This window comes from Lathamus discolor, chromosome 1, assembly GCF_037157495.1.
Source record: "Lathamus discolor isolate bLatDis1 chromosome 1, bLatDis1.hap1, whole genome shotgun sequence".
Taxonomy (NCBI): Eukaryota; Metazoa; Chordata; class Aves; order Psittaciformes; family Psittacidae; genus Lathamus; species Lathamus discolor.
Genome location: NC_088884.1, coordinates 59,497,102 through 59,513,008, shown reverse-complemented (window position 1 = coordinate 59,513,008; position 15,907 = coordinate 59,497,102). Strand labels below are relative to the sequence as shown.

General features: G+C 43.4%; 1 protein-coding gene across 6 annotated transcripts in view; it reads left to right on the top strand.

Annotated features, from left to right (window-relative positions):
- PRR5 (proline rich 5) overlaps window positions 1-15,907 on the top strand; it is a 101,248-nt gene that overhangs the window by 34,040 nt on the left and 51,301 nt on the right. For 3 of the 6 annotated variants that reach the window (XM_065672957.1, XM_065672952.1, XM_065672937.1), the window contains exon 1: window positions 7,173-7,793. In XM_065672957.1, the coding sequence (XP_065529029.1) occupies window positions 7,663-7,793 (131 nt within the window). In that variant the 5' untranslated portion in view covers window positions 7,173-7,662. Of the gene's footprint in view, window positions 1-7,172; window positions 7,794-15,907 lie in introns of those variants that run through there. The other 3 variants (XM_065672962.1, XM_065672944.1, XM_065672947.1) reach the window with 2 other exon arrangements.

Below are 15,907 nucleotides of genomic sequence, written 5' to 3'. Positions count from 1 at the left end.
TCGAAAGGTACAAGTGTAAAATAATTTGTGTGATGAAGTCTTTTTTTATCCTTGCTGTTTCCATTTCCTGGTATCTCACTCTGCAGGGAGTGTCTCAGCATGTGTGTATGAAAAGATGGCAAAAGGTCCCCACTTTTACATTCCTAACGAAAGTTCCACCATGCTGAACGCTACAGAGTCCAACTACGCCATTAGATGTTGCAATTTTGTATTATCTTTAAAATCTCTCTGGCAGCTTTTCCATTCAGAAAATTACCCTTCTGATACAAAGGGAGAATGATAAATTTTCTGAAAAAATCCATTTGTAGTGAAGGCCAGGCTTTTGTGGCTTTTACAATACTATAAGATTTGTGCCAGAGAACTCTAGCACCATTTGAAGTAACAGCAGCATAGTACCACCAGAGTGAAGGATCCCCCAGATTTGCAGAGCTGTCCCTTGCATTGCATTTTTCAGTACTGAAGTGACCTCCCTGACTTATACAGAGGAGGTGGCAGCAATCTCAAGCCATCGTTCATGTTTCCAGCCATGCTTACATTCTTAGAGAGAACATCACACAAGTAATATGCTGGGTTTGAGAGTGAAGTCAGGATATCACTCGTAACTAACAGCTGGCCACCAGTGCAGTTTATTAGAAACTCAAGGTAGTTACCAAAGTGGATTCTTTATCTTGGTGACCTTCCAAGGCAATCAAAGCCTTCTTGGAAGACCTTGAATCAGAAATGTTTGGATGTAAGAAAAATAGCATTGTGCAGAACACAATTCTGATCTCCCAGGGTTCACAGAGTTGGAAGGCACTGTACCATATATAACTGTAGAAGACAGCACTGAGATACTGTAGATGCTGTATCAAGGTCATGGTGTACTAGGATCCAATTAAAATTATGCAAGATAGGCAATTTAGGAAAGAATTCACATATTGCTCAGGAAGGAAAAAAATTGTATGTGTTATGAGCTCAGTTACTTTGTAAGATTAATTTTCCACTATCTCATGATCTTGCAATAAGAGCACAAAGCATTTTAAATGCTTGATTTGCTTATTGATCAGAACTCTTGAGACCTTACTTTCTAAATCACAGTTATAGGTTTGACTTCCATTTAACAGCAAAGGTGTGGTCTTGGAGTATACGCTGGTTGCAGTGCGTTGTGAATTCGGTGAGTAGCCAACAGTGAAACCTGCAACAGGCATGTCTGGTGCTCAGAAACGCACCTCCTTCCCTGGAAGTAATGTGAATGGAAGGTGGTAATGCTGCAGGTCCTATAATACAGAGCACTGATCATCTCCTACTCCAACATAACCATCATGCTTATTCAGATTACTGCACTATCTTTAATTCCCAGAACCTGTAAAGAGATAATGAGGAATGATACTGCAAGCTAGGGGAAATGCCAGTTGATGGAAAGCTTGATGTTTCAGATGGGGGTGTAACCAGCCTATTCCCATCCTAATTCTCTCCTAATTTCAAGGACTCTTTTACCTGTATACTGTATTTTAAGAACTGCTTATATCGTTATGATCTATAGACCAAAACCTGCTGCTCGCAAAGGGGACAGTATTTCATGTATGCTTTGAGCTAAGGTTTCCTTACAAGTATTGCTAGATTTATGACCTGTATTAGATTAGGCTGGTGCCTGGGGAGTTATTCTGAGCTTGGGGACCTGTTTTGCTAGTTGGAATACAAACACCAAGTAGAAAGGGTAAAGAAGAGCTCACAGTCCAAACAGCAAGACAAAGACTTGATTCCCTTATAGACAGCCGAAGAGTGGTTTGCAAACACTGCTAGCACCAGCATTTTGATCTCCTTTTTCTTTTTCCTTTCCCTTTCCTTTATATTTAAAAACTTTGCCTGAGGAAGAATTCGCTGCCCAAGAAAAACAAAAAAGGAAAAGGGAGCAGAAGAGCAAAGGGCAATGGAGGAGCAGGAAGGGAGCAAGGTGGGGAGACTGGGAAGCTCAAGCAGCCAGTGAATAGATAAGAAGTGTCATCCATCAAAAAACTGTAAAAAGAAACTAGACACAGATGGTTGCTGCAGACTGCATGGTCCTTTTGGTCAGATACTCGCTTCTGTTTCTGCTGAGAAAGGCTCCTAGGCATATTCATGCTGCTCTGCCTCTCACCAAACAGCACTGGGAAGGGAAGGTCCAGGAAATTGGCCTGATCCTCTACAGCTTGCAGTGATTATGGGTGTCCATGTTTGGTGCAAGAAAGCATTATCTCCAAGGCAGGCAGTGGAATTGCAGCAGCCATGGCTGCCTGCGGATCAGGTCTGAAACTTTGTAGAATGGGCTGCACTTGCCGGTGGTACTACAGGAATGGTGAGGGGGACAGAGCATTCCTTTCTAGTGGTAGTCAAAGGACTCTTCTTAGGTGTAACCTGCTGCTTGCTTGGGAAGGAGATACTATCTTGAGCATTTCTTCTTTTTGACAATATAAAAGAAAAACCTCATGTGGAGAGTCATACATGCAGTTGAAGGAGAAGAAAGCCCAGCTCTGTCTAAAGGGAGGCACCATGGTCATGCAGACACAGGGTGCAGAGGTACAGGAAGTACACAGGAGTTGTTTCAGAGGTTGGGGAGATGGCCTAGTAAGCCCAGGTCCCTTCCTGTAAATCGGTGCTTGGCCACAGTGAGGGCAGAAATAAAGCAAAGGACTAGCAAAACCAAGGTTGTCGTGTGACCAGCCTCGATAAACAACAGCCAGAAACTGTCATTGAGAGTGGCTTTATCTCCAGAGGTTGCAGACAGTCAGTGGGATGGAGGGGGAAGGGTGCAAATAGTGCCTGTTTCATGCTTTCTTTATTCTCTTTATTCTTTGTTTTCTGATGATAAAGGAGCTCTATGTAGATATTGTAGCAAAGGAATTGGTGAGTCATAAGGTTTGCAACTTCAGTTCCCCCTCTGCTCTTTCTGTTTTTTTCCTGATAGTTGCATCTCCTTTCTTTTTGCCTTGCCCCTCCTCTGCTGGCGCAGCAGGACGTGCTGTGCCTTTAAGAAGTGTAGTTTTTCAGAAGACTAATTCCTGAGCTTTGGCATGTGTCGAGGCATGCCCTAAGTTTTGTGGAGTGGTTTATGAAAAACTGAAGTGCATTTGTCGAAGGAGGTTTTTAACTCCTTTCTGACATAGTTACACTTTACTTCTTTGCTTGCAGAGCTCTCACCATTCAGCATTTCCACAGGGACTTCTGCTCTCTTTTCCAAAAGGGGAGGGGAGATGAAGTGAAGTAGCGGGCCTTTTTTTATTATTCCTTTAATTAAAATTTATATTTCTTGAGTTATTTTTTTACACAGCAAAACTCTGGTGAGTGAAGCTGAGATGGCAAATTCTCTAGCTGATTATACCCTCCCACTGGCACCAATAATGCTGCAGTGTTAACCTGTCACTGCAGTAGCAGCACGATGTAGCCAAAGACAAATTGACCTGTAGCAGTCACAGCAATGGCAGTTTTATTACAAATTTTATATATTGTGAATTTCTTAATGTTCTCATTCTTGAACAATACTTTTTGCTTCCTTTTGCCCCATTTCCCCCCTTTCCCCACTTATCACAGTCAGAAAGAAACTTGTAAGAAGACAATATGATTGTACTGTCAAAATTAACATAGCATTATGTAGATAAAATACAGGGTGTTGGTTTGTTGTTGTTTTGGGTTTGGTTGTTTTGGGGTGGTGGTTTGTTTTTTTGTTTTTTTTTTTAGCAAATCTCATTCTTTTGAAACCAAGTATATGCTTGGGGAGGTCTGCCTGGATTTTTCTGAGATTTGCTAGGAGCAGCAACATGATTTTTAAACCACAACTCCCAGTGAGAACGTGGCAGGCATTACCAGCATACCAGGAGGTAACTATGGAATTACCTATGGCGATTATTTTAAAAGCCGTGTTTGCTATGAGGTCCTGGACCTGTGTGCTTATGTTTTCATGTAATAACAGCATAAATCCTCTTGGGCTGTCAGCCTATATTCGTGTACCTGTACTTTGGTTTAGGCCTCAAGATAGCAAGTAAGTCTAGGTGAACAGAATTCCCCTCTGTCTCCTGCACCGTGGCAGCTCCGGGACTTACCATGCAGTCACCCGCAGGATGTGGGCCCCACAGATGAAAGAATGGTGTCTAGTAGAGACAGGCCTGCTTTTATGAGGAAAGATGTTGAAGGGAAAGGGAGGGAGCAGGAGCTAGGGCTGGATGTGCCTTCCACACTGAGATGGTTGTGTGGCTTTGATTAAATCACTTAACCTTTGAGCTGCAGGTTTCGAGTTAGTGAAACAGTGGTATTAGCACCGTGTATGGCATGCTGGGATTAAATGAATTAACGTAACAGTACTTTACAGTCTCAGCTCTGTAAACGTGCTGAATGCAGCTTTTCTATTTAAGAACCTTGTAGTGCTCATTATTGAGCCTACAGGAGGGCCCCCACCAATCCCCTGTCCTCCCCTCCCTCCCAATTAGTTCGGTCAGTGCTCTTATTCCCTCTCCATGACCAATAGTGAGCAATCTCTGTGCTTAGCCTCTCGATCCTGAAGCAGTGCTGTATTGCGACAACTCTCTTCACAAGTGGCTGCTGAGGAGTGGCTGCACTGCAAGCCCTGGTGAGGAGCTTTGTCTTCTGCATCACCCTGCAGCTGTCCTGGCCCAAGGTGTTTCTGGCTACCCAATCCCTGCCGCATCCCCTCAGTAATGTTCTGGAAAAGGAGGCAGAGGTCCTGGAATCTCTTGACATCTCTGCTGTCTGCTCATGGGGTGGCCTGAGCAAGTCACATTGCCTTTCTCTTCTTCACTGTTACCGCTGAAGTGTGGATCGTATCTTTTACCTTCATACCCAAGAGCTGCTCAAACTGAATTAATGAATGCTGTGAAGTCAGGGATGCCCATGGATGCACAGCACAATGTAAATGTGAAGTATCACTCTGTAATTATGGATAGAGGTAAACCTTGTTGAAAATTATTTTATCATAAATCAACATTTGATTAGGTGGAATCATAGGAAGAAAGAAGAAATGTAGAGAAAGCCTGTTCTTTCTTACCTCAATCTAAAATTTTTCAGGAAGCTGGAATGCTGCCTCTCCCACGTGTTTCGTTCATGTGTCGACTCTGAATCTAGTACTGGTTGCTAGATTGATGGAGTGGCATAAAAATAGTCTGATTTCTAAAGGTGTAATATTTCAACGTACAGATGGAAAGAGGTCTTTTTTTTTTTTTTTCTTTCATCTTTAGGGATTTGGCATTGTATGAGGAAGTGAAGTACTGCTTTTTGCAGCTGTTGTCTGGCATAGCCAAGGTTGATACAGCAGCTCATTGGGTTCAGTCAAGTAGCTAGTGGAGGATTTTAGGAAAAAAAAGTGGATAAAATATTATTACATAGCTGCTGACATACTGATATCATAAGGGTATGGTTTGTACCATCTCTGGTGCTGCTGAGAGATCAAGGAGTTAAAAATTCCAAGGTTTTAATCCAGTATAATAATATTTTGTGAGATCTCAATAATATTTTGTGAGTTCGCAGTAACTAAGAAGCAGAGAAGCAACTGAGCTAGCTGGAAAATGAAGCTAGATGGAATTATATTGCCACAGGTTTATCTAGCTAGTTGTTTCACTTAACAGGCTAGACACACGTTTATCTGAGCGCTCAGCAGAAGCTCAGACCCAGTTGTGCTCCCTTGCTCTCCTTGGCTGTATTATCCTCAGAAATGGAGTGCCCTTCATCCGATTTGAACAAAGCAGTGTTCTGCTGTATCTATTTTTGGGTACTGATTTGTATGCTGTAGAAGCTGTCTCATTCCTTAGAATACAGCCATATATTGTTGTGTTTGTTTTCCTTTTGCTGCTGTGTACATAGTGGATTGTTGTTCATTTGTTTGAGGGATTTAAACATCTGGAAGAGACTGGGGATAGCGATGTCTTTGTGCATAGGTTAGATGTGGAGCTGCAGGTCCCTTCCAAAGTGAAGTAGTATCTATGTGTTATCTACTGTGATGCTTATTTGTGTATTTGAGAGTTTTGATGTGGGAAGGACTATCAATATAATGCTAATCCAAGGGGCTGGGTAAAACTACTACTGCTGAAGGTTAAAATGCATCCAGTTCCTACGTAGTTCTGCAGCTGGTTCTAGTGGAGGTAATACCAATTATAAATTTTGGAAGTAAATATTTATATGCAGTAAATTTAGGTGGATTTGGGTGAGTAGTGAGAGGAATCAGTTTTCGCTAAGATGTGTCAGTAAATGATGCACATAGGGCACATAGGGCAGATCTTGCTGTGAGAAATTCGGTTCTCCTGTGATGTAAGCTTTGCCATATTATTTAGACACAAACAAATGCAATTATAGCCTGAGTCTAGATAATAGGTGATCAGAGATGAAAACAATAAGTAGAAAGTGGGGGAAAAAAAGAAGGTGTAAGTTCTTCTGTATTGCAGCCCCCTTTCCAGTGAGTGCAAGGTTACTCTGCAGGGAGCCCTTGTAGCTTTTAATTTCCAGACCAATGAAGTAGCAACAGAAGAGCAGTTCTCATGCTCTGGCTCAGTCTATTGCAAACAATTGTTTCTGAGAAAGCTAATCGCTGTTTTGTTGCATTACATCCCAGCAGATGAGCCAGACAATCCTGAATTTAAAACAGAACCACAAGTGAGTGACAGTGAGCTAAGCATGGGCTAGAGTCTTGTAGCAGCATATCCTTCAGCTCCAGTGCTGCAGTCAGAGAGAGAGAGATTTTTCCTTTGATGATAAGACACCTGGGGCTTTTGTAGAAACCAAGTATGCCCAGAGTTGTGCAGCTGTTATCTTGATTTAAAAATAAAAAGGCAGAGAAAGACAAAGTGTCTGGCTCTTCTGTGCATCACCAAAAATTCCTCAAAATGCCGAAACCCAAACCAGCGCTTTTCATTCTGCATTTGTGTCACTTGCGAATACTTCCCACCTCGTGGCTTATGTGACACTTCCAGCGGAAGCAGGCTCTCAGGCGAGCCGTGAGGCTGTGCTGAGTGCGTACAGGAGATCGGGAGTGCGGGAGTGTGCCTATGTATATGTATGAGTGAGGGAGCGAGAGCGCGTGTGTGCAGTGTCGTAACGTGGCAGGGCACAAGCAGTTATGAAACTTTCCAATAGTCTCAGTGCGTCAGTATTGGTTGCTTGGGTGTTGGGTTGTTTTTTTTTTTCCTGTCCGTTGCCCTCCAGTTTCATTTCTGAGTGTAGAGAGAGGGAGGGAAAGGGCAAAAAATGCTCGCAGAGCCCCTCACGCTGCTGGAGGAACCGAGCAGTTCCCACGACAGGTGGAGCACGCTGCCGCGGCTCTGAGCAAGATTCCCAGGTCATGTTGCCCGGGGACAGGGGGAGGGCAAGCCCTTGCACTTGGGGCAGCTGCAGTTGCAAGGGGCCCCTTCCAAGTGCTGCAGCAGCAGCCAGAAGTTTGACTTTTATTTTTTGAAAGGACTGGAGAAATTATTAACCACAGTTGATGACGTCAGAGTTGATCTGATTAAAGGTTTGTTTTCTTGCTGGCAGAGGTGTGCTCCGTAGAGACTGGTTCTCTCTTCTTTTTTTTTTAAGTTTCTTTTTTGAACAGCAAACGGAGGGAACTGCTCGCACTGCTGCCACTGCTGCTGCTCCAGCTGCGTGTGTGTGTGTGTAAACAGGATGGTGTATCTGTAGCTGCCACGCGCAAACACACATTTGACCATGAGGACTCTTCGCAGGTTGAAGTTCATGAGTTCGCCCAGCCTCAGTGATCTGGGCAAGAGAGAGCAGGCAGCCTTGGATGAGCGGGGGACTCAGCAGCGACGGGCCTGCTCCAACGCTACCTGGAACAGGTAAGGTCTCACACGATGTGCCAACTCCCCTGAAGCCTCTCCGTGATTATTTAGGCTGCCTTGCCCCCAGCTCGGCAAGGTTACAGTATGTCGGGCTTTGCATTTGCATGTTCCACGTATCAGAGTTTGCGTTCAAGTAAAAGACGGGAGCGGCTTTTCTCCCCATTTCTGTTAACCTTCCTCTTCAAGGCTGATATCAGAGAGCCCTTCCTGCAGATGGCTCAGCCTGCTCCTCCTTGTGATGGAGAAGGACTTATTTCAAAGGGCCCTGCTACAAATAGTTTTTGTGTCTATCTAAATACTCTCATTCGAGGTTGATTTGGTTTATTTTAGTTATTAAAGGTTTAAATATACACAACTATTAAATTACATTATCTGCATAACTATATATATTGCTTGTTGTTGATACAGATATGACAAAGTCTATTCAATCTTCTCACGTTAATACAAATATATGTGTGTATGTATGTGCGCACGTAAGCACACACACTTTGGACAGAGAGAAATAAGCCCTGATTGTTTCCTTTATTGTGTTTATACATTTGAATTTTATTACTGTTTGACAAAAAAAAACCAACATGCAAACATTTTCTTGTTTTGTCACTTAGCACAGATACTCAGAAAGCATCTTAATGACCGTTTGGTGACACTCTTAAAGATGAGTCTGAGTCGTTAGGTATTATATTCTTATGTCCTTTTTGAAAATCAAATGTCATCTCCCCTTGATCATAGCTCGGAAAGTGCCATTTGCAATGTTTTATAGTTGTATGGTTGTAGAGTAGTAGGAAGAAAACCACCAGTGACCTATAGACACATTTGTTACAGATATTTCAGTTTTGAGGGGAAAATATAGAATTATAAAATAATCACCTGTCTGTCCCTCTCACCACTCAATTTGTGGTTTTATGTTTTCATTATGAATTAGTTGTTGAATGCGGGCAGCACACCAAGCACTGGAACTGTGTACTGGTCACAAAAGAGACTTGGTTTCTGCTCAAATATCATGCAGTTTGTATGACCTGGAGTTGCACCTGAGATCTGGATGGTGGTGCTAATTAAAGGCTAGACTGGGCCACCTTGGCTCTTGCCAGTTGTTACTTCACTTGGTCAGTAGTCCTATGGAAAGCAACAGAGAGTAAGATATTCCACAGTGTGAACCAAGGTGACAAAATACAGTTCCCAAAGCCTTTTTGTGATGGTGTGCTGACAGGTTTTATTTGCATGGATTAGCATTTCCAGGTCTTGCTTGTGGGGAGGGAGCTGTGGAGACAGATGTGAATGGAGAGCCGGTCACTTACCAGGCCTGATGGGAGAGGGGAGAAATACAGGCAGTCAAACCAGAGGGTTTTCCTAAGTGAGCTGGAGTAAGGGTTTTACTTTTTACTTGGACAGGTCAGGTATAGCTCTGGCTAGACACAGTTGACTGTTACTGAGATAGACATCTGCAAGTTTCATCCAAATGATTAGACAACTCTCCTGTTGCCTGTTTCTGGTATAGGTGTCTGCAAGTCATCCTGTCACTGCTCTGTATGAACTCAGGCCTAACTGTGCTTTCCTGCCACGGGTTGCCTTTTGCCTGTGCAGGGATCGCCGGGCCATCCCTGCTGTTTGGTGGCATGGGCCTTCAAGATATCTTGGGAGTGCTGGCAGGGCAGGCTGGTGCTCCCTGCAGTGGCAAGTCAAGTGGACATTGTGTACTTTGGCACTAACTGTTGCTTAAAGCTATGGCGAGGATAGCAGATTACAAGCAACATGCACTGCATGGGCGAAGGCCTTTTATTACTTATTTGAGAGTGCAAGCTTTGTCCTGAGTGGAAGAGAGAGTAAGGGTAATTTTTTCAGGCACAAAAAGGCCTGTATCCTCTACTGGTTTTAAGAAACTCAGATATTCTACAGTCTGTAAAACTGGAGCTTATCTTTGGGAAAGCCGGGGCTTAAGTGATGTTGGATTAGTTGTATTAAGAAGTTATCCACTGTAGCTCCTGCCTATCACCAGAGCATGCCTATCTTGACATGTGTAACAGGGTCTGATCTTGAGGGGAGTCAGTATTCAGCTCTCCTGGTGAGACCACAGTGTCAGTGTTGGAAACTGAGCGTCTAAACTTTGATTCACCAGAAATCTCTGGTGTGTTTTGGAAATCTTGGGCTGTGGAAGGTTTTTTATTTTCACCCTGCAAAATTAAAGCTTCCCAAGAGAGGACTAGCGTACTGTGCTTTGGTTAATGGGAACATTTGTTCTTCCAAATTAAAGGATTGCCTGTGCTGTTTCATTCTGTGCAATATCAAGCGCAAGAGCTTTCTGATCAAGGAAGTCGAGATGCATCAGCAGAGCTTTTCCCTCTCACCAAGCCTAGCTGTTCTATATTTGAATGTCTGCTGATTTCTTGCCTAATGTTAGCAGCTGTGCCTGGGTGTGGCGTGTGTGTATCTGCTTTTGAAAGAGGCTTTGAACCAAATTCACCAAAACTGATGTGGGGAGAGTTAAAGCACAACCACTTGGCAGGCCCTGCCCCACATAAGACTGCTGATCCCATGCTCAAATGTGAGGTTGAGTGAGGATGAGCAAGGATGCTGCCTCTGCCCTGATGGAGACTGTGCTGGAACACTGCAGAGACAGAGTTTTGCTCTGGTGGGGTCTTCTCTAAGATAGCAGCTCTGCCACTGTGGGCTTTGTCTGAGGAGGATGGGATGTGCAGCTCCCCTTCTGCAGTTGGTTTGTGTGTGGCTGCAGTCTGACTGCCAAGCAGTGTCCTCTCCATCACCTCTGCTCTGCTCAGACCACTCTCAACCCTCAGACTGTTTATAGCAGAGGATGCCTGCTGCTTTCTGATAGCAGGGGAGCACAGACTGCAGGGGCTTAATCGCAGGGATCAGTGTGAAAGAGGCATGTAGCACTCAGTACTAGCAAGGAAGGTCTCTTTCTTCCTGATTCCTTTACTTCACCTCCAAACTAAATTGCTGTGAAACTTCTTGACACTGTTAGATCAAAAGGAAATCAGTGCTGAGCTGCTGTCTGCTACTATGCAAATTAGAGTTTATATCACAGCTTTTTCTGAGGTTGCTTTCCCATGAACCCCGAAAGATCTGTACAGCAACACACCAGCAGAGCGCATTAACTAGCAACCAACAGCAACATAGTGGAACAATACAGTTTCGTTACAGCTCACAGAATTTGCATTGGATTAAAATAGCTTAGATTTTTTCACTAGTATTGTCTTCAATTCCTTTTCTCTCTCTCTCCCCCCCCCCCCCCCCCCCCCGCCTTTTCTGCTTCAGGCAAAAAATGAGGGCTGAATGCTGACTAAACCAATTGGACTGAGAAACCCAGGGCTTTTAATCTTGAGCTTGTAAGCCAGGGGGGCCCTTCTCAGGGCAAATAAAATCCATCATAAGGTTTTCATTCTGACTGAACTAGCACAGAATGCCTAATCAGGAGCTGATACTGTCTGAGTTGTGCTGTGCAAAGCCTCTAGTCAAAGGCACTTGCATCCTCTTTGCTGTAAGAAAGTGGGGAAAATTCACAGAAACATGGAGTAGGAAATAGCAAAGAAAAGGTGAAGAAAACACAGATGAGATGCCTGTGACATTAGTGAGATCAGCAGGAAATCCAAGGAGGCATATGGATTTATGGTTTGGGCTAATTTTTACAATGTTGTAATAAGCACAACAACTTTCTGTAAAGTAAGTTTTACAGTCGTGGGAGCCACATTTCATCTTCTAATTAAAAATGAATGTTTCTTTAGATCACAGGGAGGGTTTTCTAGTGGAAAAAACATTCCAGACCAGAATATTTGTCAGTGATTTCTACTTGGAAATTTTCTTTCTTCCAATATTTAGTGTTTATTTAGATGATCTTAAAGGTCTTCCAACCTAGTTGATTCTATGATTCTAAATATTTTGAAGTACTTCTGCCTGTGTCAGGATCACATTCTTTTTCCTAACCCTTAATTTGGCTGTCTTTTCAGAAAATTTGGCTGTATGTGTGCATGGGGAGCAGACAGAGCTGAGCTGTTGGAGGGTGAAGGAGATTTACCAGCCAGTCAAGCCACCACGGCACCATGGAACATGTCAGCCTCGACTGCAGTAATAGGAAGTGGTGGTGGTGTTGGAGAATTACTGCTCCCCATAGCCCTCCAGACATATTCGTACTTGCTTGAATGCAGGTATAATTGAAAGCCAAAATCTCCTTAGTCTTACGCTCTGTAGATACACTAACTCTGAGTAACACCTCAGGGAAGTCCCTTTACCTGTCTTTCTCAACTTCTTCATATGCAAGAGTAGTGTTTATAGTTGGTGAAGTTAGTGAACTAATTCCTCTCAAACTCTTTGAAGATGGGAGTTTTGCAGACCAGCTTATTTTCACTTGTATGATCCAGTGCATAATTACAGTTTATCCCTCATTGTAGATTGCTTTACCTTGGGTAGAAACTTCAGAAACATAGTGATCTAGCAGCTGCAAGCTGATTTTGAAAGGGTCAGGGCCTCATGGAAAGCCTGTGGAGTTGCAGCTGGACCAAAGCTGTGCTGGAAATGGTCTCTTCCCTATTGTATTAAGCTAATTTAGAAAAATGAGACTTTATTCTGGAACAAGAGTGCCTTCAAGGATGTTTTCGTGCAAGTATATCAGGTTAATTATTGTTAATTAGCTATTCCCGTAACTGTTCAGTGGAAATGAGGCCTAAGTCACTTAGTCCCTTTTGAAAATGAGAATGTTGCCTTTAACTACCCGGTACTTGCAGGGTGTGACTATTCACACAACATTGTTTTTGCTCATGGACTTCACCTGGAGTTCTGGAAAGGGGAGAATTTACAAACAGTAAATAAAAACCACCATGATATTTTTGCCCATGTTGTTTGCATACAAATGTAGTACATGTTTTAGAGAACCTACATTACCTGTGTGTTGTGCACAAATGGAAATGTGGGCTGCTCCTCCTGCTTTGCCAGGAAATGCTGAGCTGGGAGGACCATAGCCATGGTCAAAGCAAACCAGAAGGTCAGGATTCAGACAGAGACTTGTGAGCTCAACTTTTTAGTTGTTCCTCAGCTCTGTGAACAAACTGATTCTGACCTGGCAGAAAACGCTGTTTTATTCACAACAGTTTTTCCTTCTTGGCTTCTTAAAAAAGTCAGTGAAGAACTGGGATGGGTGGTACTTTAGTGCTAGAGGGAGCCAGCTTCCCACCCACGGAAGGCAGTGGTGTCCAGATGTACAATTAGACACTCAAGAGGAATGTGTGTTTTGGTGGTATTGAGCTAAATCGGCAGTGGTTTTCTATTATGCAAAAATCAGAATAATAACTCTCACCTTCCTTGTCTTGGTGTTCATGCTGTTAGGTTGGTTGGGAGTGCCGTCAGTGAGCATCCAACTTTGTGCTCAGGGAATTTACATCTCCCAGATCCCTTAATGCTGAAGCAAAGAGTGTGGAAGGTCTGCACTGGGTATGCTGGAGTTCCATCCCCCATGTTTCAGGTAGCTGAATAGTAAATCCTGGAGCAACCACCTCCTTTGGAGTATCGGGCAAATCTATAATGAATGGCCAAAGAGGTGAAGTTTCTTAGGCTGCTAGATTGATTTTTGTTGCTCTGAGTGCCTTCTTGGTTGTAGGTAGTTTTCTTCTGTCAATCTGTGGACACTGTGGGATGGATAAATTCAACACATTGCTGGAGCTGCCTGACATTTTGTCTTAATTCTAAAGGCAACCGCCCCCCAAAAAAACCCTAGTGTCTGCAGTTTTCCAATCCTGATTTCCCTTCCTACAGCCAGCCTGCTTTAGTCATGCTGTCTCTTCCCTGCCTACCCAGTGACCTGTGGAAGCTTCCTCAAAGGCTTCCTTCTGCCCTGCTGCTGGTCTATCAAAGTATCTTCTTCCAGCTACAGTCTACAGACCAAGAGTGACTTGTGGCATAGTTTTTTATGGAAAGCTGCCTGCACAATATATCTTTTGCTTGAACTCAGGTTAAATAATACCTCCATAGCAGCTTACCTTATTCATACCAGTTGAGGAGCTGGCTAATGAACTGGTTCTGTGCTTTCAAGAGATACCATAATCCTGCAACTGGGAAGTTTGCATTTTCTTGCAGTGTGAAGGGGGCTGTGTCTTGTTTCAAAGGTGCACTGCTCAGGTGCTCATTTCTTCCCAGTGCGCCATGTTCCAGCATAAGATACTGGGGGGAGAAACAATAGAAACTGCTCATTTTCTTAAGCAGGAGAAAGTGCAGTACTGCAGGAGTAGGAGGTTACATCTGCGCTTCTGTGGAAGACATGTCTGTTGGTACAATACAGCAAACCCTGGCCATACAGTGTAAGGTCTGGTCTTGAGTGGAGACTGGAACCTTGTTCAGTACTAAGCATGGGCAATTCAGGAACTGATTTGGGAGGAGTGTTTCTTTTGGGCTTTTTTTTTTTTTTTTTTTGTCTCCTCTGAAATGCTGTGTTCACGTACAAACATTTACACACAGCAGTTACAGGGAAGTTGTTCAGCATAGTATCAGTGCATGAGTGCACCCATTATTAACTTTCATGTTGTAAAAGAGTTACAGAGGGGAGTTTACAAGGCATTTTTAGTTCAGGTTAACTATTAAAATAAAAGTTTAATTACACACATTATTGACTTAAGCCTCAGTGAAGGCTGGTCACAGGCACAAATAAAGCCAATCCACCCACCTCAAGCATCTTGCAGGACTTCTGTGTGCAAGCAGCAGCTCAGATTTTCTTTACACCAAAAGGTTTTACCTTTCTGACTAAACCCTTTTAAACAATCGCTCATTATAGTAACCATAGCATTACTTTGACTTAAGTAAGGGTTGGGTTTGTTTTTTTTCATTAGCTTAAGGTAACTAGGAAGATTTAATCTAGTTTTTTATTACCCTGACACCAGCTTATGCCACTGATGCATTCCGGTTATTCCAATTCCTCTTTGTTGCCTCTTCAGCAGGTGTGGAGGGCCAGATTACAGTGGCATTCGCATATCACCTGCAGCCTGGGACTGCATGCCTGCACCCTGCATGCAAGCGCTGCTGTCTGCAATGGGAAGGAAAGACAGGCGGTCAATATAGTGGAGCCAAGACTTGTTTTCCAGACGAGGAAGTTGTCCCTCACTACAAGGGAGATCCCAGGCAGATTAAAAGATCACCATTTGGATGTTTTATGTAGGTGCAGTTCTACTGCACACTCAATAACTTAAATGCTCACAACCTGTCCCCTTCATTCTTGTTAAAAAAGCTTGCTCTCTTACTTCTTCGAGGAATAATAATGGTCCTGTTAAGTTGGAAAGAGAAAACCTCCCCCTTGTTTAGAAAGGAGTGCCACAGAGAAGGAGAGATAGCACACTGGCTTTTAGGAGAGATATTTAGTCATTCTTTTCTGTGGAAGGCTGGCAGGGAACATTGCAAAGTTCATTTCCGAACCAGAAGAGCGTGTAAAGACTGCTTGTTTTATTCACTACATTAATCGTACTTCACATATTACTCATAATACTAAAATACCAAAATCACTTCACCATATACCAGAGACATTTAGCTGCCAATTTTCAAATAATCGTAAATTGAGTGTGTCTGTTTGAACCAGCCAAAATAAGCTGGGTTAGATCACGAATGTATGTATGCCTGAGTATGGGGGTGTGGGGGGAAATAGGGACCGCCATGGCAGAAGGAATGCTTAACACCTTGGAAATGTTGTCAAGGGAGCAAAAAAGAAGATAATGGTTCCTATTTTTATCTGCTTGTGTATTTCTCCTCAGCAGGTCATATCCTTCACCTGCCACTTTTAATTTCCTTTTTCCACAGATGAATGTGACTGAGCTTGTCTAACAGTGCATCTCTTTGCTCTTCAGCATTGTTGTGTGCCTGCATTTCACATCTCTCAGTGCATAGCCTCAGGTTTACCTTCCAGCCCAGTCTTCTGCTCCCAGCAAGCATTGAAAGGAGCTGTCTTACTGTGGACCTGGGAAGGTTTAATGTGGGCACCTGAGGTTCCCAGGCACACTCCACTGCTGCCTGGCATAGTGCCTGCAGTGACATCGCCTTGCAGTGGGAGCAGCTGCTTGTGGCTGGATCAGGCTTCCTCCCTCTGGAGACCTTATAAACAGATGCCACCTTTAGCTCTTCTTCAC